The sequence below is a fragment of the Camponotus floridanus genome, unplaced genomic scaffold (assembly GCF_003227725.1).
Source record: "Camponotus floridanus strain SB8 unplaced genomic scaffold, Cflo_v7.5 scaffold112, whole genome shotgun sequence".
NCBI classification, from domain to species: domain Eukaryota; kingdom Metazoa; phylum Arthropoda; class Insecta; order Hymenoptera; family Formicidae; genus Camponotus; species Camponotus floridanus.
In genome coordinates this window covers 301,375-325,361 of record NW_020229229.1, presented here as the reverse complement: position 1 = coordinate 325,361, position 23,987 = coordinate 301,375, and the positions used below count along the sequence as shown (strand labels likewise).

Sequence of the window (23,987 nt, the reverse complement as noted above, 5' to 3'; positions counted from 1 at the left end):
TAAAGGGAATTAATATTTTGCAAATTATTTAACGTGAGAAATATTTCGCGTGGCGAAAAGTATACCAGAAAAAAAAAACCAAACAAACTTAAAAAGATTAATTTGTGTCAATTTTATCGCATTTGATATACCGTATTTTGTTGATATAACGAATATTTTTCGTTAATGAATTTTTATTAATCATTGCGAGGAAAAAATTTTAATTACAGATAAAATGGCAATCCAATTTTTTTCAAAAGAGATGACTCGTGCCGCATATTAATAAAACAATAACAAGTTAATCGGAATCACGTGGTCATTAATTAAATATAGATTAAGGGTTTTAATGAGGCGCGCATTTTTATTAACTGTTTAAAAAAATGTTACTCGGGAACGCGCTATCTTCAGCAGACAGACGCGATTCCTTCGCGACGCGAGTAAGCAGAAAAATTCAGCAGAGTATCCGGGATCTCTCGGAGATTTCAGACGCGCTTTTTATTTCTCTTCACGGCTTTCCACGGGAGCCTTTGCTTGTTCGCGCGTACACGGCCGTTCTTTCTAAAAGGTCAAAGGAGCTACGTCCTCATCTTGAAAACATTAATGAGCTGCCTGCCGACGTACGTACACGCTGCGCGCCCCAGGATGCATACGTCTTTCTCGAAAAGGCGCGGCATCGAGACGAAGCAGACGAGAAGCGTACACAGGAAGTATAGGAATATCTCCAAATTTATTGTGAGCTTTTTAAAGGTATGAAATTAAGGCCCGATTGCACCAACGTTATTTTGACTTTAAACGAGACTTAAATACGTGTCTGTCTTTATTCATTTAGAAAAAAAGATCAAGATATAAATAATATTGGTGCAATCTAGTAGCAATCTTAAGAGAACGGTTTACATCAAAAATATTGTCATTACAAAAATGAAGGTAATCAATTTTTTCCAAATTTTCCAACAAAATTCAAGAGAATAAATGTCGGTAAAAAATAGATCGTTTGTGAATTTTAAGATATTGATCATTGTGTAATCAACTTAATATTCTTATCGAAATAATGTTAAAAATTTCCTCCGTCCCGCTTCTCGTTTACAACAAGAGATCGCCAAAAATCTCGGCGATACTTCCCCGTCGTCCAATGGACGAAGGAATACACGTCGCGCGACATGTGTTGCACGTACGCGGACTAACAGAGTCTATCGACTATCGCGCAATTTAACCCGCTTCGAAAGTTCCGGCCGATTCGTTGCAAAGCTGTCGGTGGCACGCGAGCGAGCGCGGAATTCCCCCGTCGGGAGAAACTCGTTTATCAAAATACAGTTTATCCGAGATTACAATGATCCGGCGCGAGCGCGCGCCGCCGTTGCACACCGGATAGGGATTATTTAGAAGAGCCATAAATACACCGCGTTTAAACCGTCCGACGAAGGGTGGTGTGCGGCGTAAACGGAAAAATGCTCGTTAGGAGATTTCCGCGCAAGCGGAACCTCCTCCGATACGACCCAAGAAACCGAGAAACTTTGATAAGGCGGAAGAGATGATTTTATTTTCGACGATCCATTCAATCTCTCCCTTGTGTTAACAATCCGAACACGAAGCTCGTATCCATTTTTTTGCTCGGCGAATAACGTAAGAGCGGAAGTTAAACATTGAGATAGAAAGAAATTGATACCATTATCGTCATGATCCCGTATACTAATACGCGTATCGCATAAGTAAGATATTTCACGAATAGGGAAACGATGTGTGTGTCGCGAAGAAGAGCGTATCGATTTCTAACATTTGGTCTCGTCAATTTTTCTCCGATTCTCGCTAACGATTTTAAGCATTAAAAATTCTATTAAAAGATCCTTATAAATAAAGATGATTTAATAACGATAATGAGTAAAAGTGACTTAATAATAATAAATGCTAATATCTATGAAAAAAATTTTTATTAAAAAAAAAATTTAACACGCTAGAAAAGTCGCATATACGACTAGAATATTTAGCGTTCCAACAAGAAATTTTGCCTATTTACATGTCGAATAATTTCGTGACATATACCATATACTATATGTGATTTGTATGTGGAATATATTTACTACAGAGTTTCGCGAAATACGTTAATAAACCGATATCTCGCAGATTTGACGTTTTATAGTCTCTGCAGCGCAATTACGCAGTGATCGCATTATAACGGACATGCGGTACGATATCGATTACCGATATGCGTTAATAAATAAATGATTTGCGAATTGGGAAATTCGCACGAGCGATCGGCGACAAAACCATACTTAAATCGGCGAAGCGCGACCGGCAGAACAGACCGATAAAGGGAAAAAGGAGAGGATGAAGAGTTCCTTTACCGTGGAATTGTTCTAGATTTATGAGCTCCAGGAGTTCAGCCATTCAAATTTTTCATCGGCTCCTTCTTACCTCAGCCGCGAGCTCTCAGCCCGACAAGGCGCAGAAGCCGATATAGAAATGGAGGGAAATAACTTCTCGTGCAGCTGATGGTGGTGTATGAATGGCGGATATTGATGAACTCTAATAACGTCAATATAAAAATTTGTAATGCTTTGTCTGGTTTGATCGTAGCATAAAAAATTGACTCGCTGTCATCGTGTAGATTGTTGGACGAATGAATGTATATCATTCATATATCTGAGGAACGTATCTCAGTGTACGTTAACATATGTTAGATAAATTAGGAATCGATTTTTTTTTCGGGCAATAATTTAATATGAAGCCATTACCGATTGCGATTACATTTTGTCGATTATGCAAAATATAACATGTCAAAATAATGTTCTCACTTCAATTTAATTCCAATTCATATCGAAAGTATCATCGATGAACAGATTCCACGCAAGACATATTATCTGCAACGATATCAGATTGCCAACTCTCTTATTAACTTCGTAATCACGCGATGGTGGCATACATAGGAAACGCGCGAAATAAAACTGTCATTAAAAGTTGCCTGGCCGGATGAAACTTATAATGCCACGATAAAATATACTTTCGCTAAAAACTTCACCAATACGTCCGTAACATGTAATTCTAACGGTGCCGAAGAAAAAAAGATTCATGAATAAAAGATATACGTTGACATAGTCTCTATGCTTTTCCAAGAGCCTCTCGAGAAGCATCTCGTCGCGATTGCGCGAAGTTCGGTTCCCTGACAAAGATTTTCTCATTTTACTGCGGTCTAGTTCCATTAAAAAGAATTTTCAAACAATGTACAATGAAAAGATAGAATAATCTGAAATAGCTGTTGAAATTATTTTCAAGAAATAGACAATTAATTTTACGCAGGCAATATAAGTAAACTTTTTTACGTACTTAAGAATTTTAATATTCAAATGTAACGAAATATGATTCATTTTAGCTAATGATGTTATACTAAATCCTTAAAAAAAAAACTAAAAAAAAACTTTTTAACCGCAATCTAGTTTATTGCTACTTCTCAGTTTCCGCAATTTTTTTATACCTTGTATATAGTACTAAAACTTATGTAAATTATTCTGAGCTGTTATTTTACATATATTTCATCGTAGGACACTTAATTGCTCAGTTGAGGTTTATAGAAATCCAATCTTAAGGTCCTCAAGAGATATACTCTTTCTCCCTCCCTATCTTTTACAGCTTAGCATAGACGGTAATAAGCGCTTTCTCTCTTCTCGCATCTCGTTGACGAGCGACCCTTCTTGATATCGCTCTCTTTGCAAAGCTCAAATTACAAAGCGAAAAGAATTACTCTCTCGAAGGCTATATAAATATATATATATATATTGACTTGATCTCTCGGTAGATTGCACTTCCTGGAAATCAGAGATGTAAACACAGTATCGTAACGCTCTCGAATTCACGTGCGCTCTTGACATTTTCGTCGAGATCTATACATGCGTGTTATACACTACGCTACCGCGATACACATGCTACGTATCGTACGTATATATGTACGTATTGCGAACGCGTTCCGATCTGTATCGTGTATCGGGTGGAGTCGTTCGCTCCCTGATCCACGGTAATAATTACCGTACCGGTTCGGTTGCATTGAGACATGCTCGGTTTATGCTCGAGCTTGGCACAACGTGTATCGAAGAGGCAGATGAAGCGAACGGGGCACAAAAGAGCGAGAAAGAGAAGGAAAGAGAGAGGAAAGAGAAAAAGAGACGGTTATAAGAAGGCAGAATCATGAGGTAGAGGAGAGAAAAAGAAGGAGAAAGAGAGAAAGCGGTAGTACCGGTCCAGCGTGTCCTCGCCGAGCACTTGGAGGCACGTAGATGGGTAGATAGGTAAGGCATTATCTTACGCCATGATACTAATGCCTCTAGATATCAAGAGTATTCTTGGCTCGGTATTTTTCATCCATTTTTCGCCTGCCACACAGACGCGATGGAAAACGAATGGCCGGGTTTTCGCCGACGAAAATCTCGAGCGAAATTAATCGAGCGTTGGTCGATCTTTGCGGAAAAGCGTCGATCGTTCTCGCTCCGAATGGTCTCGCTTCGATGAAAAGAACGCAATGTCATTCGATAGAAATTGACCAATCAAAGGTACACGTCGCGCTCTCTATATAAAATCCATCATTTTGAACCATGACGTGTATCAAATTTAAAAGTATTGTAAACTTGAGTGAAATATCACTTTTCAGCGACGCCATGTATTTATACAAGGAAGTTTGACATTTCTCGTTTTCTAAGATATAACATGTACACGCATGTAATTTATCCAGTCTAATTTTCTCGTCCAAGAAACAGTCCTGCCAATGCTAAACGGCCATCAAAATGGGAGAAACACTCGGGACATCGTATAAAGTATATTCAGTACTCCGTTGTTCTCCAATTTCGAACGTCTTTTACGTCGGAAAATGCCAGCTGACGCGGTTTAACGTGGCTTAGAAATGCAGGAATACGACAGCGTATATACTCGGAGGATATATTAGGATCGTCAAAGCTTTTATTTCAGCTACGTGGCGGATCTTGCCGGGACGAAAACACCACGTGTCGGATGAAATATCGAACCTTTTACGTACGAGGGTTTAAGAGCGACATATGCACGGGGATGCATAAACGTTCCCTCGCGTCCCCTCGCGTCCCCGCCGTCGCGACGCGGGGCGCCATTGGATACGTTAATGCATATAATAGCCCGTTATTTTGTCCCGCACATACGAACTTAATTCAGGTGTAATTTTCCATGCCGCGAGCTGCCCGACCCTTCCCCGCTACTTTGCCCCGCGTTAATTAAATTATCGCGACGCGCCCCGGCACAAAGGCAAAGAAATTAGTTCCAATTTGAGCTAATTCACGATTAAGTCTTGGGCCGTCTAGTCGAGGTGCGCGCGGATAAGAAAAATCTTTGGATCCCTAATAGGCTTTGGCTCTTGGCGTTATCGTATTAAAGTTATACTCGAACGAGAATACGATATCCCCCTGCGGCGTTATCTCGCACGACCGGGATTTATGTACACATAGACATCGACGCACCCGCGTTTATCCGTAACCGAGTTAACGTAACTCAGACTCCCATCTACTTGTGCTGAAGAAACGGCAATAGCGTCGCGATATCCAATCTCTAATTCACATCTGACGGCTACAAGGATTTACGCTCTCGCGTTTCTCAGACATTTCGTACGCGCCCGAGACATTCGAACGGAATTTTGCAAATCTTGTTAAATTAGATGGCTAGATTTCACATGTTATATGAAGGCACGTAATGTTCATTTCATACATGTTAAAATAGCGAAATTAAGAGCGATAAACCCGAATGTGCTAAGTATATTAAAATTGAATATAAGAAAACTAAAGGGTCGATTGGATTTATTAAATTATGCTGATTACGCACAAATTCTTTTCCTTTTAATCAATCGTACGAACGACGCAAAACTTCGTTTCTACTTGAGAAGATAATGATTAATAGTTTTTTATCGATCCGACTTTTTAACACAACATTAGGATTCACAGATACAAGAGAATTCTCTCGAGAATCGATGATATGTTAATGAGACGATAAATATTTATGCCGTACGAAGGCCATTCTGCGATTGTTACGAGATTAGAAGTGTCATCCGTATTAATAGTCGAGCGTTGCCGGAATCGGAAGTTCGCGTGGAACAGACGGCTACTTCACGGACGGACGAATTTTTGACAATCGTAGGAACGAATGGAGAGATTTCTCGGCGAGAAACTCGGCCAGCATATTAAACATACCGCTTCCACGAGTCGCGTGATAAACTTTGAAAACGGGCACCGCCACACAATAATTATAACGCGCAGCTAAGAAACAAGCTCGCGGAAATTAGAAGGGAAATGGACCGCAATAATTTGAAAATGCAGCCGTAAGCCCTTGGATAACTTCGGACACTCGCGATACCATTACATACTTTGCGCGGCATACTATGCAATCTCGGAAATTGTTACGAGCTTCTTTAGAATCACGAACCTTCCGTTCATTCGAAAAATTAATACGGAAAACGCGAACGTAGCGAATATCTCGTAACGAATATATTTACCGGAGCTCTTAGTTTCCAAGTCCGCGCTGTTCCGTAATTATAACATTAAAAGGACGCGACAAACTCTTTCATAATCCGCGTCACATGATATTCCAACGTATTTCTCTAGTTCTATAAATTTAAAATATAGATAAATCCGTATAGTCGAGGATTTACATACGTTTTCAGGGAACAAATTGAACGAGAATAATTGTCAAAAATTGCAAATTTGTTTACCGCAACGTCCGATGCACAATTTTTAGTTCGAAACAAGGATGGTGTGGCACGGACATCCGAGTGCAAAAATCTCGTTGGACTCGCGCGCACCTTGTTTTTGACAAACGCGCGTGTAAAAGCAAGTTTTTCGTTGCATCATCGTGATGGGACCATGGAAAATCTAAACGTACGCGATAAACCGTGTTTGCAGTGTTCGCGTTTATCACTTTCCGTCGCTTCTCTTCCTCGTCGTCGTTCGTCAGACGCGCTTCTCCGTTAGATGCGCGACACCGACGCCTTTGACACACGGCAACGAACGGTCTACGCTTAAGCCGCTTTAATCTTTCTGCCACAGCAGCAGCCTCATCGCCGTCGAGTGTAATAATCTAAATGCCCGAGACGTATACATTTCGATTCCTGGAACTTTCACAGGTCAGCACGCACCATGCAGTCTCGGAAAATATACCTGCCGAGCGTCAAAGGGTAAAGAAGAAGGAAAATCATTTATTATATGGTCTAGGAGCCGTGTCTCCTGTCCAGTTTCACCAACAGATAACTTACTCTAGTGGATATCTAAAATTTCCTTTTACGTTGTATCGATTCAGTAAGAATGATGAGTACACTTATATTGTTGGTGAAAAGAATTAAACCGCAGGATGCAATAAAGAATGATGAATGTAAACTCGTAAAGTATAACACGACGTAGAAAATTATGGGAAATATACACGAGATACACGAGGAAAGAAAAACTGTAATATAAATATGTTAACGATCCAAATAATAATTAATATAAAGAAATTATTGCTCAAAGACCTGCATCATTAGGAAAAAAACTAAAATTAATGAGAAACTAGTTATATAATGAATAGGTGTTATTGTAGCATTTAAATTGAGATGAAGCTTTTAAAAGGAGAAAAAAATCTCGATACTCGATACAGAAAAGATGAAAAGCGGGCGAGCGAGACGGAAAGAAAACTGAGAAAGATAGAAAAAGAGCAACAATCTACAATAGCTGTTCTCCCTCTCGTCCTTCTTCGTATTCCTGCCATCGTTCTTTTTCTTTGACTTCGCTCGTGATACCATTCCCAAGCTAGCGAACTATAGCGAACAGGGCAAAGTGAAAGAGAGACGGACGAACAGAAAGAAAAGAAAGCTATACGAAGAATAGCGTTTATTATTAGGTTGCAAGATTCACAGAGAGAGGATCCTACGAGCACGGTGTATACGAGACAGTGACGCGATTGATCGAATAAACGGAATGCTCCCGATGCATTAATCCGAGAACCGGTATTTCCGAGAGCAGAAGAAAATGCGGTGCGTCAGCACTCGCGGCGATGCGTATGCATCACGCGATACGCATTAGATTGCGAACGTCTAGATGCGAAGCACGCATCAAGCGAGGATCATGAAGATTAGAATGTTCCTTGATAATCGGGAGTCTATGTATTATGCATCGGAATGGGAAACGTGACGCAAAAAAAAAAAAAAAAAAAAAAAGAAAAAAATCGAGAAGGGAGAGAGAAAGAGAGGAGCATTTTCACGAGAAAGTCTAGTTTACGATATCGATGTCGCGCGATGCGCGCTTTTAAGGCGCAACCCGTTAATGCATTTTATGTCACACATTATCAATTAATTTCGTTACCAACTCGCCTCCTTGATAGCTCAGGTTTAATTACGTAAAACAGTATTAGCAGCGGCGAGTCAAGTGTTGCGCCCGACCTCGCCAGTCGTGAATTTTATATCAGGCATTAACGCGATCGTCTCTCTCTCTCTCTCTCTCTTCCTTTTTCATTCATCGTCTAATCTTCGCCGCGGCTTTTTCACGCCTCGCCGTTCAAAGTCTGACAGTGTAAATGCGCGTAGTTTTGAAACTCCTCGGGACTAACTTCGGGACTTTCGTATTCGCATTAACGATATGCGAATGCGAATGCAGGCAAGTCTGTGCGCGTGTGTCTGCATCGGTATGCATGATTGCTAGTTACATGATGTAGTTGCTACAATCTCGCAACTTTGGGCATGAAACTTCAAATAGAAATTAAACATGAGAATGCTAATGATATGTTGAAGCAAAACGCGCGTTTCTGTTAATATCGGTGCACGGACACATCTTTATCACGTTTACATGAATCTCTGGATTTTGATAGAGAGCATCCTCTGATTGATATAAATTCAACAATTACTACATAACTATCGAGTAATTTATTTTATATTAAATTATCGAAATATAATTATAATTATGTGAATGAAACGAGAAAATGCTATAATTCGAAATTTTATATCCAATCAACTTTTAAAGTATTAAACTTCCCGATAATGATAATTAGTTGCATTTATTTATTACTTAGTCTTCATCGTTTTACGATCAGCTGCTTCGTCGATTACGTCATTTACGATAGATTCTTAAGCCGAGTGCCGAGATGCAATCATCTCATCGCAAAAAACTCTTACAGTCTCGCATTCATAAAGTACCACTTATCTTTGAAATATAATTATTATAATGATCGTCATCAGATTTCCTGCATCGTTCGCATAACAGTGCTTCAGTGTGAGAAGCGAAGAGTACTGATTCTAAAGTCAAACTGATATTTTGAATTACAGAATAAACAAAATATTCAAGTACTAAATGACAAAGTAGTTTCTCATTATAAATTGCCTCTATTCCGTCATTCGCATAAAATAAAAATGATGTCACGATCAATACTTAATATTTTGAATCGAAAAGGAAACTTGAAAATGATCAATCATTATTTTCCGAATAATCAACAATGTTATATTTGTTAATGCTTTCTATTTCGTTATTTTTGGAAAATAATGAAATCACTTAAAATGTTATATAAATCGAATAAAAATATGCAAAAAATGTGCAAAAAAAAAGAAATTTCGAATCGGAGAATATTTCAAATATAATTATTGTGCGATAATTATTATCAGCTGCTCATATTTGTTTATAAAAAGCACTATTGTATTCCTGCACGATCAACAAAATTCGAATCTCAAATGAATTAACGTGGAGCGCCGCGTAAGTAATAAATCCACGATATCGTTATTATTGTTATCGTCGTTGCTATTGCTTTTTACTGAATTCAAAATCATTCGAAATCGCTCTAATAAATCGACGCATTATTCCTTTTAAAGGCTCGTTTAAAGTAAGAGAATTATAAGCGTGTTATTTCTCCAAACAAAAGTTTCCTAACATGAATCAAATATCACGAAGGGAATAATCGCGTAAAATAGCATTTTTCTCTATTGACTTTGTTCCCTGTTGATTTTAAAATGAATAGAAACAATCATGTTAACGAGATTTTCGAGTAAAGTATCGGAATGCAATGTAAACATTGACGCGGAATCGAGCGAGGCAGCTGACGCGCAAAAAAAAACCGCTCGCGACGGACAAAGAATTTGGCCTTCGAATTCTTTCGGCGTAATGTAAATCTGTGACGTGTAAACGTGTAAAGGAAATCATCGAGATAACACGTACATTTTTACGATAACTTGTGGAAAAACTTACCCTAATGGACATGCCGACGTCGTCTCTGATATCCTCCTGGTCCAAGTCACTAACTAGACGGAGCCCGTGCACATCACCCATGATTCCTGACCGGTGCATTTCCGACGAAACAACTTATCCGTCACACTTTCCGCGCCGATTATGGAACGGCGCACGTACACACACGAGCACGCGAGACAAGAGCGAGCGAGCGAGCGAGAGAGAGAGAGAGACAGAGAAAGAGAGAGGAGAGGAAGGAGACAGAGAGAGACAGAGAGAGGAGGACGCGGGCGGAGGACGCGAACGGCGACGACGACGACGACGACGGCGGCGGCAGCGGCGTGATGGAGCAGTAAAGGCGGATGCACCGGGTGCCTCGACGATCATCGCGTCATGTCTCCGAGTGCGTGGCGGCCGGCCGTGGCCGCAGATTACGATCCCGAAGCTGCATTCCTCGCTGTAAGGCCGCTCCCGGTAGTGCCGCTCTTGCTCTTGGCTTCCTCTCTTCGTCCGAACTCGCCCGGCGAGTTCGCCTCCTCCTCATGTGTCGCGCGCGCCCGTCCGTTTCGAGTTCGCGCGCCGCGATTCACGTCCTTCGTTCCTTTCCCCTTTCCCGGCGAATCAAACTTTCGACGGCGTCGCTGTTTATTCGCTCTCGATTTTCACTCACTGTCCGGCATTTTTCGCGCGCGACGAGATTAACGCGACCTTGCTGCGTACACACGACACACGACCAAGGTGCGTCTAACTCCTTTCACAGTGACGCGATGAGCTGCGGAGAGCGAACTGTGGCTCGCTGCGTGGACTTCGGAGCACGAACGACGACGCAACGCGATGGCGCCACGGCAGAAGTCGGACTGACAGCGCCGCCGTCTCACCGGCGATGGCGACGCGCGGTACTACGCTGTACCGCGAGAGGGAGGGGGAAGCGGGAGAGGGGGAGAGAGAGAACGAGCGACGCGTATGTGGATAGCGCCATGATATACACACATAAGAAGGCGTCGAATACGCGTATATATCGTGTGCCTCACGCGAATAGGCAGTATCGCGATCCCAGGGCCGCACTGATCCGTCTTTCTACACGGCGGTTATGTGTGTATCGTCGTGTGTGGTGAGCTGACAATAAGTCGCACGCACTTCCAAGAACGAGAGAGACGCTTGATTACACTTTTGACTTTCTCTCGCGAAGCTGCGCGATAACGCTACTTTCGGCCGATTCGTCGACCTGATAACAAACACACATATCACGCAAATAAATATATCGCGACGATTCAAAGCTTGAACTCCCGAATTCCGTGCATTTTGTATTCAACTTCACTCGCGTCGTCCACTTGTTCGGCGATTGTCGAGCGGCCTCGATTATCGTCCCGGGATACGTAATTAACACGAATGGCCGGCAGTTTTTCGACGCTACGCGAGAAAAGCGGACGCTGATACACATCACACGTAGATTTAGGATAACTTTCGCGACGGTAATCGAATTATTTCAGCTCGCGAGCAGCGGACGCGAATTCGACGCGCACTACACATCCGCCATGACAGTTCGTGACTTTTGCAACGTACTTCGCGCTTTCGATTCGTTTCTATAATACGCTCGTCAAATGAGAAGCTAAACAGGAAAACTGTTTAAATTATAGCGCTCGATTTTCTAGTCTTTTATTAATTTACGCATAATCGGTATTATATTGTATTGTAAACACAATATATAATCGAGTCTTGATCGATTGTGATTTTTGAAAATATGCCAAGTCGCTCAACGACTTGCAATGCTTCGGAGGCGAGTCCATTACTCGCTTTTCGCGATCGTGTGTGGGTGCGAGAAGAGAAGTTGTGGGAAGGCAAGGTGAGTTTGTCGGGCGTTAATAATCGAGCAAACTAACGCGAGTACGAATATCGAATGAAGTATCGTGCAGTCGTCATAGCGTGCTAATCAACGCGACTGTGATTAATATACCGCGTACGATATTCGCGTCGCGTCAAAACTTCCGCCTAAATGACCGCCGCCATTATTTTCACGTACCAAGTGCGTCGCGTGCATAATCGAACATCGGACGAGAGTGATTGAATGATACTGTAACGTGTCAATTATGGTACGCGGTTGCGATCGTTCGTTTATATTATTCGATTCGAAGTGAATATACAAATACGCGCGTCGTTAAAAAATTGGCTGCCGCGTGACGTCACAACGTAAACATTCCCGCGCAACGTAAACAAACGTCGAAAGAATTCTTTCGCGTGTTTACGTGTGAGTTATTCCGTAAAAACGGCGCGATAAACTCGCACGCTACGTTAATTCGCGAGAACTGCCGTAAATGAATAACGTATGTCGCGAGTGAGTGAAGTGAAATCAACGAGGGATGCTGCTGAAGGATCGAGGATTGAAAGCGACTTCCGGTGGTTTTCGACTCGTTGACAACGCTGCTATTGCGGACTTCCGGCTTCATGTACAATGTAAAGAAGAAAATGGTGAGTGTTAAATATTAATATTTTCAAGTTTCTTGCAAATGTAGCACTGCAGAGAGAGAGAGAGAGAAAGAGAGTCTTAAATTTCCTATTTAAATTTCTTACATTTCCTTTTCTTTAAAGTGAAATTTACAACGTTATAGTCGATGCAATTAAAGGTTGGAAAATAATAATTTATATAAAAGAAATTCATATTTAATTATTATAATATAAATAATAAAGATTGTGTTAATTATTGGACTCTTTCTCTCTTATTATATTAATTATACATGTAATTATAAAATATTATTTTCAAAGAGTGTCGTCAATATAGATATTCTATTATTTATTTGTGCGATAAATTACATTCTATTATATAATTACAAATGATCGCGTTACATAACTTTTACAAATTAGAAATTTTTACGTTTTTTGTTACGTAATACGCGCATTTTTATTTCCATGCGTTATATTCGCGAATAATAGCATATCGTTCTGACTTCAAGAAGGTAAGCGTAAATTATAAAGACAAATAGCCGTTGCGAAGAGAACGTTTTGAAAACAAAGAAGCAAGTGCAATAATCAATTGTGATGATGAATGAGAGCAACGAAAGTTCTCTTTGCACCATTTCCTGTATTGTCTCGCATCTCTCTCTTGCAGTGATTAATTATACAACTTAATGATTATATTCAAACGGACACGATAGAAGCGAATTTTGCTATCGTCCCGATTAAATGAACGATTCTCAATTATCCGATAAATGGAATGAAACATTAGATTGAAATGACCTGCTATCATATTTTCTCACATTTAATATGATATTTGATGCATATACATAAAAGTAGTATTTATGCGAGCATATTATCCTATCATTTATCCCGAGCAACATTGATTTAAAATAGTAAAATATGACTAAAAATAAATATAATAATACATTTATAATAATACATAATAATAATAATAATAATAATACATAATAATAATACATTTATAATAATATAATAATACATTTATAATAATACATTTTATGAAATTTTAACTTTAATAACAAAATATTCCCTTTTTTATTATTTCTCATTAATGATGGAAAAAATGAGAAGCCGAAAATTGCATTAAAAAATATTTCTGAATAATTATTAAAAAATTACAATCGGAAAGAAAGATTTTTTTCGAGGATTACTTTCAAACGCGAAGTAAATCTCAATACTTAATATCGATATGCAAATTTGCAAAATGTGCTATATCCATTCGCGTTCTCTCCCATTTAAGGGGTTAAATACGATTGCCCGTGTAATCCCTTCATCGGATTTCATCGTTTTTGCCACGACAGTTGCGAGCGCGTGCGCGTCTATTATACACATAATTTCGTCGGTCACGTCGGGGTAAGAAAGGGCAGATGTATCCTCGGGCGAATGCGGCCCTGCGGGGTGTAATTGCCGCCACCCTCCAGCTCCAGGTTTCATGTCGCAGGGCCGACGCGACCATAATTCGTCGTCGATCGCGACGATTGCGGCGACTGATTGCGAACGCGATTTAACCGAGGACGGACGGGGTGGCCGTATGTCTGTCTCTGAAACATACCTCGCGCTCGTATAAACCGAGTGTTAAATTGCGCGCTTTAAAACGATTTACGTTCTTTTTTTACGCGCATATGGAATTTACGCGCGCGTTGACCAATTTCCGAGTGACATTCTCGTTACGATTATGCGTGTTATTCGTTCGTTACGCGCGCATTCCTGCGCATTATTCAATTAATTTATTCGAAAGTTTGGTATCAAAATTAAAGAAGTTAAAATAATGCGTATCGTAAAAACCATGTGAAGCGCGATGCAATATCTAGCTATTTGTGACTGTTTCATGGTGAAATAAGTCGTCATAAAATTTACTCTCAAATAACATTTTAAATAACATATTTTTAATATACATACTTGAATATTTTTCGAGATTTTATTCCACGCTTTAATAGCGAAAGGGTCTCTCGTACGATTTAGAAACTCGAATCTCGTGACTCTCTAACCGTGAATATACGAAATAAAATTTCGGCAAGATGTATCGCACTACAACACCCGACATAACGACGGCCCTGTATTTCGCGGCAGGCATCATCTGTCCTTTTTCCGCGGTATTACGCGAGTAACGTGTACACGATGCGCAGATGCTAATTGATAGTAATGCGCGATAATCTCAAACAATTTACCGAACTAGAGCCGTGTTTGTTTCGCGCTCTCCCTTCTATCTCCTCTTCTACCGCCAGCATCACCGGCACCATCGCACAACCTCCGTTACCATCACCACCAGCATTCGTAACGCAAATACGACCGGCGCGCGCGATACCCGCTCCATTTTTCATTAAAATTCAGAGAAACTTCCGGGGTTGTTGCCAGCATGCGAGTTTCGAAACTACGCCCGCGCCCTTTGTCCCGCGAAACTTGGCAAAATCATTTACATTAAGTACTCACTGCCGGGATAAGGCATGCATTCGTAGTTATTATTACCTAACTGTATACAATCTTGCCTCGCCTCGTACGAAAACGGGCGCGAAACAGCGCAGCAAAGCTCATCGTCTACGCACAATCGTCCTTGAATTTGAGAGATTGTGCGTAAATTAAAACGGTGTCTTTTTATCGCTTTCTTTCACTTTACATCAATTGTATAGAATGGCAGACGTTTCTCTTTACCTTGTCGTACTACGAGTTTAAATCTGAATGGCACACAATATACCACTATTATTAAATCTGCCACGTCGACAAAGACAGGGATTGTTACCTGATTTATGTATTTTCTTTGTGTTGGAAAAATCTCTTAATTACAAATTGCGTAAGGCCCGTTAAGCTTTGTATAAAGTAAACGAGCGTGACAAAAGAGAGATCGTCGAGACGATTTATAACGCTACGGTCGAGGCAATTATACGCAAAGTCGAGGAGAATTGTAATAGAAATGTATAGTTATTTTTGTGGAAATGCACGCTTTGGCGCAATATATAACACTCTCGACGCTTACTTTCCGGTCTCCATACGATTCTTTTTCACGAAGACCTCGAAGGACCGAGGGTGAAATTGTAAGGCCGGCAGCGATGGCGCGGAATCCCATCGATTGCCAAGCGCAAATTCGAGATTCCGGACGGTGCACTCGCGATTTCTCACCCGCGCCGTTAACTAGGAAGTTTTCAATAGCGTCGGGCACTCTTCGAATTCTCGACCAATGTCAAGAAACTTTGGCGATCGAAAGTCTTCAAAGTCTAACCTGACGTTGGACATTTCCCAACTTTTCAAAAGAGTTACCGAAATTTTCGATGCCATAAGAAGGAACGATAAAATCAAAAGGCTATCGCGTGTCTTTCGCGCTATCAACATGCCTCGCTCGATTTTCGAAATTGCCGAAATATCTCCGGGTTAGCGGGTTTCGAGTTTATAAAACTCGACGTAACATCGCCCACGTCGGAAGATCGAAACTCGGTACTCGTCTCTCGGTCTCGTTCCCATCGCTACCTCGATGCGCTCTCCGTTCTCGAGAGGATATCCGAAGCCACCCGAGTTCTCCGGCATACATCCCCTTTTCGCTATCCGAGGACGGCCAGGGTTGCCTGGCTAAGTCGCCAAAAGCTTGCACTCCCGGTGGAATTCAACCGCCGTCATGCCTGAGACCAGGCGGGGGCGTATTGCGTGGCGTCCCTCGGCGTTGCCGATGCACTTCCATCCGCCGGGATCGTGCTTCGTAAAATTGGATTTGCGCATGGCATGTAGACGATTTGTCATACCGGCTGGTTACATTCTCGCAAAGACTCCACCGGCGCTCGTAATATCTCGCTCGATGAACTCTCGCGTGACGATATTTCGCGGCACTCGCATCGGCAAGCGATCTCGTAATTGTGATTGATCGCCGACGCATCGCCGTGCATATAAAATCGTAAAACGACGTCTAGTTTGAATCGATAGCTCATTAAACTAGACGCGGTTGTATTTCCCGTCCGTACCTGTCGCGCATCGCATACGCTCGCGAATTTAATACCATTCGCGAGTCGCGTTTTATCGCGAAAATTAAATATAAATAAATAACTGTGAGTAAATTGCGATTCGCGAGGTCGTTTATAACGTTTGATTTCTCTCTACTCTTTTCTTGTTTTTAATTAAATTTCTTTTAACCCAGATCCGGGATTTTAATTAAAATTTTCTGCCGATTCTTAGTTTTTCCGTCGCATATTTTCCGTCGTTCCTAGTCTCGAATTTCACCCTGCTATTCGCTATTTATTGTGACTCGCAGGAGGCGAGACGACGGTGTCCAATCGATTCTCCATCGCCGAAAGAGCGTGCGTGTATACAGGACGCATGCATCACGGTAAATCCGTGTCGAGCCTGAAAATATACACTCCTGTTAGAAATATGATGACGCCTTATAAATATTATAAACAAGCGCGTACACCGTATCGGATACCTGGGATATTCGCTAAAAAGCGTAGTCGGTGTTCGCTATTCGGTGAAAAGAACGATATTCATTGTCGAGAAAACTGAAATAATATTTCACTATCGCACAAAAACATCGGAATATCAATAGCAATTTGAATTATCACTGATGAACAATCATCTGCGAGATGTTATTAAATTTGATACTCTTTCATAAATTCAGTTTATGCGATCTCGTATACTTGTCAGAATTAAAACGCGAATCGCGCTATCGCGGCGTCATTGATCGATAGATTTGCAGCGTCCGTCGCATCCGTACGCCGCGGGTACGGATTACAAATCGTTTGTTCGGGCATGATTTATGAACAACATCGCACAACCGCCGATTACAATGGAAATTCTCCTCGAAATTGGCGGACGAAAAAATTATTGTTCGCCGCGCAGATCTCGCAAAAAGCGCCTTAGTCGGAGCAACCGACTGAGCTTTTTTCCCTTCTCTCTTTGATCCGTCCTAACAATCTCTCCGAGGCGCGGTGACGGATAAATCTTCCGGTATATTAGTAGAGAGAAAAGAAGAAGCAATCGCGTCACTCAATGGCGAGCAGCGAGTACGGTTTCCAGTCAATTTCATAATAGCGTCCTCCGACAATAAGTAGCGTAGATAACGGTGCCTCTTATCTAACGGGGGTTCCTTTTTGGCCGATCGAAACGCTCGTCGGAATGAGATAGAAAGTATCGCGCACACACATAACGAACGGAGAACTTCGGATACAGGGCAAAGTTTTTGCGATACCCGCGTGAACTGTATCAGATTTCGTATAGTTAGGCGAGAGGCAGCTAGCTTCTCATCCGCTCTTCCGCAGTTCAATCCTCCGCTTTTAAAGCCCGCTTATACTTCGTACTTAGTTTTCGTGCGGTTAGAGAGAGAAAGAGAGCTAGGGGGATTGGAAAACGAAACTTACCTGACGGATACGAGTCGTTGGGCACGATATGGAATCCCGAGGTCGCACCTCGGTCGACGGCGGTGATGGACAAATCGTCTCGCGGAGAGAAATTGAATGTCGAACTAGTTTCCAACCACTTCCGGAAACGAATAGTTCCGTCAGAACAGCTTTCGATAAATTTTCGTCGCGCATGCGCGCGCCAACAAGGTGAAAATATTTTTTTACTCGCCGGACAAATGTGCCGTCATGCGTTTCATTTCTTATTTATGCGTTCCGGCAAGTCGGCTGTAAAAGTTCTTCGAAGACTAGAGATAAAATTCTCGATATGAGCTAGAGTGCTCTTGTTTGTCTTGGGAATATTTGTTAGTCCACGATTAAGCCTAGAACAAGAAAGAGAGAGTTACTACAATATAGCCCTAATACAAGAAGATATTATTCTGTTTACATATTTGGTATAATCTTTGCAACTACTATAAAAATGAGAAACAATCATTATTATTGAACATAATTGAACATAAATTTATTTTCCACTTTTTAAATTTAGAAATGATTCAAATTTTTTAATTATATATAATGTTTTATATGTAAAAGCAATTTAAAATTTATGAAAATTAAATACAAATTAAAATTTATAGCTTTATTAATATCGTACAATTAAAAATTATTGAAATGAATCAATTTATCTTTAATTGTAATTTATCATAAATAATGACTAGATCATTAAAAATATATGTTATATATTTTCTAAAGTTTTAAAAAAGTAGTAAAATGAATCACGTTTTATGATGCATAAAAGAAATTGCCATTTTAAGTAAACATATCGCGACATTATATGATTTTTAGAATACGAGTTTTCCGAATGTCATATCCAAATGAGAAAAAAATTATATAGTCAATTATGTACAATAATAATGTATTATAATTTTTCTTTTAAATAAATACTAAATAACGACAAAATTCTTAAAAGACAACGCGCTTGATCCAATAAGAAAGATTCGCTTGACATTTTTGTTTGAAACAACCAGTTTCGCTTATTAGCCCTACATCACATAAAACGATCACTTCCAATTCGATGATCAAAAGAACTTGGCAACTTCTATTTTCGTAGAAATTAATAATTTCCCGGAACATTTAACTTTACTTGATATTACTTTTATTCTCTGCCCATTTTCGAGAAGAATGAGAACGCCCTATAATAATAAGAACGAAACGGTAATTTCATCAGAGACTAATCTGCCGACCCGATATATCTATCTTGATGTTACATCTCACATCAACAAGAAACAAATTCGAACGTATGTCTAAAAATTCCCCCTCTTGTAATTCACATACAAGTAATTAATTTTGGTCGAACATGTTCTTATTACGTGACCATATTATATATTATGTAGCCGACAAACATCGGCGCAATTCGGCATAACATTACAAGCCATATGAGGTATTCCGTTATTTTGTTTGCCGTGGCATCTTTCCCTTTTACGTATGCCACCGTGAAACAATCGTATTCCCCTTACGGCCATAACCGGTTCGTGTGCCGCGTTACGGAGTACGTCTTCTATTTCCGCGTCGAGTTTTGGAGGGTTTGTCCTCCCAGGAGGAATGTTCCTCCTAATTTATGAAACGCGGCGGACGTTACGGCGTTTAGTGAGGCACCTTCGAAGTAGGTACGAATCTGCACGAGTTGGCACATGAAGCGAAAACTTTGCAGGTAACCGTAGGTACTCTTGGGTTACTACCAGGCGGATTTTCTCTCGCGGCGTCATTAGTATTCTGGAATATATACAGTCGCGGCGAGACAAAGAAAGAGCATGGACGGAGAAAGATGAGAGGCAAGAGAGAGGCGAGAAATAGAAACAGAGAGAGAGAGAGAGAGAGAGAGAGAGAGAGAGAGATTCTCTCTCCCAAATGAGTACCTCACGCACAGAGACACGTTTCTCTACTCATTTTACTTAGCGTAGCATTGCTATACACCAGACTTTTTTACATCGAGCTCTCCTTCGCATCTTCTTTCTTTTTCTGTCATGCCTCTTCATAACTCACTGCGGGGAACAGCAAAAAAGAAAAGCGAAACTCCCTTAACGAATGCTTTTCTTCGTCACTTGTCATCAGACTCACAGATGGCTCATAGCGAGATGCAGTCCCCTCAGCAGTCTTGTAATCAGCGAGATTAACGAGGCATTTACGTTAGTTCCGATGCATTCGACGCATTTTAATTAGAGATTCCGTGCGTACGCCCCGATCACGATTGAAGGACGTAGATATAGTTATTAAACTGGCTTGGTTATAATTATAATTATATATATGGTAGCAATAAATATGAATATATATTCAACACATGATACTGACCGATACATACGATACATTTTCAATTCTGTTTGACTGAATTAGTACACGTGCCTTCAAAATACCATCCGATATGAAATCTAATAGAGCTAATTGACATGAGTTAATTATTGGATATAAATCTTTTCGATAAAATTGGCTATTATTGAAATTCTATCTTTTGCGTGACAAAACCTTCTAATAATCGATAAAAACATTGATCATGATAGATTTACATCGACACACAAAGCATAATTTTGTAAAGAGTTGGACGTATGCAGGATATTCTGTCCTAGGAAACTTCATTCTTGTAACACGCGAGAGTTGAAAAGAATTAGTAAGACAAGAATAAATGCGGTTAACGCCATTCATACTTTTGAACCGCTCGTAAAAGTCCTCGATACGCAAAGTTAATCGTTATTCCGTTTCTATAATAATCAAAGTCGACCAAGCTTCGTGACGTATCCGCAAAATAATTTATCACCTCGTAAGTAAAGAGTTGGTTGATTGATTAACATTGATTCATTCGAAAAAAAAACTTACTTTAACTTTGATGACTAATACTGCAACATGCGCCAGATTTATTTAAATCATCATTTATTTTTTTTTCTCACTCTCTCGATGTAAATAGTTTTGTGTTTTTTCTCTCTTTTATAAGAAAAGTTTTTTATAAGTTTTATGTAAGAAAATTTATAAAAAAAGTCAAATGCAAAAACACACAGAGATATAACATTGTGTCGCAAGTTTTCATGATTCAAGTTTTACATAAATAACAAAACTTTATTTCTCAGTTGATTATAGAAACACTTTACTTTAACAGAAATTTTAGTTGAAGTTTACTTATCAAGAAGTGGAATTTTCGAAAATTGGAAAATTGACAAACGGTTATCTTTCTCGATATTTTCGTTAAAAAAATATAGACTATATTCGTTAAATAATTTATCTCCATTTCAAATATTTTTATTTGAGTTGAAATATTATTTGCTAGACAAAACTGAAATACATTTTAAAATTATTTTATGTAATTTGTTTTTTTCTATCTCTTTATTGTAAAATAAATTCCATATTTCGATGTTTTAATCTTATCATAACAGACAGCATCGACTGTAGATCGTACGCAGATTCGCGTTCGGGTTGGATAGGTGAAGGCGTTAACATTTCCGTTTCATTCGAAGCACAGCGTCGAAAACACATATTTGCACAGATCGCGCACATTCCGTCCCGGATACGTCAATTGCGCAAAAGTTTCGAGTGATCTGTTCGCGAACCGAATGACCTAAATAGACGTTTCCAGCATCGAATGTTTGACCCGAAAGTTCGGGGAGAGAGAACCCCGGGTCGATTGCGCGCGGTTTTGCTTCACCCCCTCGAGCGCACATGAGAGAACTTTGTCCTCCCTCTTTCCTCCTTCCTTCCCTTCTCTTCACTGTATTTAACCGAGCGTTCCGCATCGGATTCGTCGCGCGTCGTAAATAAAAGTCCACGGGCGATAGCGAGCGAGCAAGCGATACGTCAGAGGGGTACCACCGTGACACCTGGTGCCTCGTGCAATCGGCATTAAAGTGCAATGAAATTGAAAAGAGCGCAGAAAAGTCAAACCATTCCTGGACGATGCAAGAGCGATCTAAAGGAGCGAAAACTCGGCGATACACAATAGCGTTCCGGCTCGTCGAGGAGCCTTGTCGCTCTTCGAGGCGCCACAATGGTCCACGAGGATAGTCCGGGGGGAACGCTGATTTCTCCACAATTTCTGTTATTTTGGGCGAGTGTACGACCAGCAGGCTGATTCTCAAAGAGGGACGGCCGGCTGTGAGGAATGGACCGTGGAGAGTGGAATGGGTCGGATCGTGTGGTGAGAGACGCGCCTGCGAGGCGTGAGTTCGGGTTCCATCTCCGGGTTGCCAGGTGCAACTGTTCCCTTCCTGCTTGTATACCTGCGTCTTATAAAACATCGCTCATTTCTCGTACCGGTCCGTCCATCCGTCTCAGCTTGTAGCCTTGACCATTCCGAGCGCTGCGAGGAACTCACTTGCTGGTCGTCGCGCGATAATCGCCGAGACGAATGAATAGATTCGTATACGCGCTTTCACCAGTTTTCAATGAGTGCTTTCGCCAGCTTTAGTAAACGTCGACATTTTTTTTTATCATTAATATTTATAAGAATTTTAGCCACTATTCAATCCGCCGTTGCGATATAATTCACTTCTGGTTCTCGAAGAATGGAGAGGATAAGACTGCAGGTACGCTTAACGCGCGCAAAAATTTGCATCTCAATGATTTGTTTCTCTCGCGCCGATTAATCTGTCGGTATGCGCGAATTTATGAACGCATTGTTTTCTTGGGAACGTGGTGGCGAATATCTCAGTCTTGACCATCTCGAAACGGCGCGGGTAAGATGACGATATATTACCTCGTCCGGCGTCTTGCCATAATTAGCATACTGAGTAGGCAGGTAATTGTATTCGATGTTGCTCTAAATGGTACGGGAACGAACCTGATGCCTGACACAGTCTAGAAACGTAGTTTTGATTAGTGATTACGCTGCCGTGGCAAGGGCTTCCCGCTTTTGTGAAATTTAATGTAGCGTATGGCAAATTGCCTACTCTCTCTCTCTTTCTCTCTCTCTCTCTCTCTCTCTCTCTCTCTCTCTTTCTCTCTTCTCTCTCTCCGTAAACTTGGGTAGCTGTGTGCTTTGTGTCAGCCGAATTATCTTAGAATAGGGGAGCGCGCGTCTTTGTAATGGCTTCTAAGGAAGTTATAACAATGAGTAAACGACCTCGTATATATAAAGGAAAATGCTGAATCCTTGAATCTTCTCGTTACTCGCACGTGGACTTTGCTGTGAATGTGGACACTTATAATGATAATATTCTACTAAGTATATTATACTATATATCAGAACTAGTACAGAATATTTCAAACAACTTTACACGATGCATAGGAAATAATAAAGGGGAAAACAATAAATATTACTAAATCATTTAATTATAATTACATTTATTAATCATTAAATTATAATTATCGTTTACGAAAATGTGACACCTAATGATTAGATTATATTTATGTACTTGTCTAAGGTTGTTATGTGACTGATTGCAAATTATTAATTGCAGTTTCATTGTATAATGAGAACTTTAATCAGTGTTATTAGATATAGTTATGCAAATATTAATTATTAACATAATTCATCCAGACCATGCTATTATTGCGTAAAATCAATGAATAACTTTGATGAATAAATAAGTTTCATTGATTATAGTTTGGGTATCCATTACAATTTTGAATATTACAGAGTTATTTCATTCGAATTGATCGATTTTCAGGCATTGTGAATTAAAATTAATATATGTATAATGTACAATATATTCTTATTGTTAGATTATAAAATATACTGGGATTGATACAATGTTATATAATCAAAGATATGGAAGAGATCTTACATATAATTATAAATATGAAATATGTCTTTTCGAGTTTTAACATACGCAAAATATTTTTTTGCGAGAAAATATATACAGAAAGTTTTCAAGGAATCTGTTTTCTCGACGAATATATTTTTGAAGAGAGATATTTGTAAGAATTTAGTGAATAACAGCATATGATGAACGTAAAAGCCGGTACAGTATCGACTGTAAAAGGCTCGGACTTGCTACATGTTCATGGGACGGTGATGCAGATTTGAACAATTCTGAAGGGAGATTACCAGCGATAGTATCAAAAAAGTGGC

At 40.2% G+C, this 23,987-nt stretch overlaps 2 protein-coding genes across 3 annotated transcripts in view; one reads left to right on the top strand and one right to left on the bottom strand.

The window, feature by feature from the left end:
• The window catches only part of LOC105249571 (insulin-like growth factor-binding protein complex acid labile subunit), a 193,587-nt gene extending 181,897 nt beyond the window's left edge, over positions 1–11,690 (bottom strand). The window contains exon 1 of the mRNA XM_011255132.2: positions 10,173–11,690. Coding sequence (XP_011253434.1) covers positions 10,173–10,271 — 99 coding nt within the window. The 5' untranslated portion in view covers positions 10,272–11,690. The remainder of the gene's footprint in view (positions 1–10,172) is intronic.
• A 409-nt stretch (positions 11,691–12,099) lies between these two features.
• The window catches only part of LOC105249572 (neuronal acetylcholine receptor subunit alpha-7), a 220,283-nt gene continuing 208,395 nt past the window's right edge, over positions 12,100–23,987 (top strand). Inside the window, exon 1 of one of the 2 annotated variants that reach the window (XM_025414520.1) lies at positions 12,100–12,617. In XM_025414520.1, coding sequence (XP_025270305.1) covers positions 12,509–12,617 — 109 coding nt within the window. In that variant the 5' untranslated portion in view covers positions 12,100–12,508. The remainder of the gene's footprint in view (positions 12,618–23,987) is intronic. The other variant, XM_011255134.3, reaches the window with a different exon arrangement.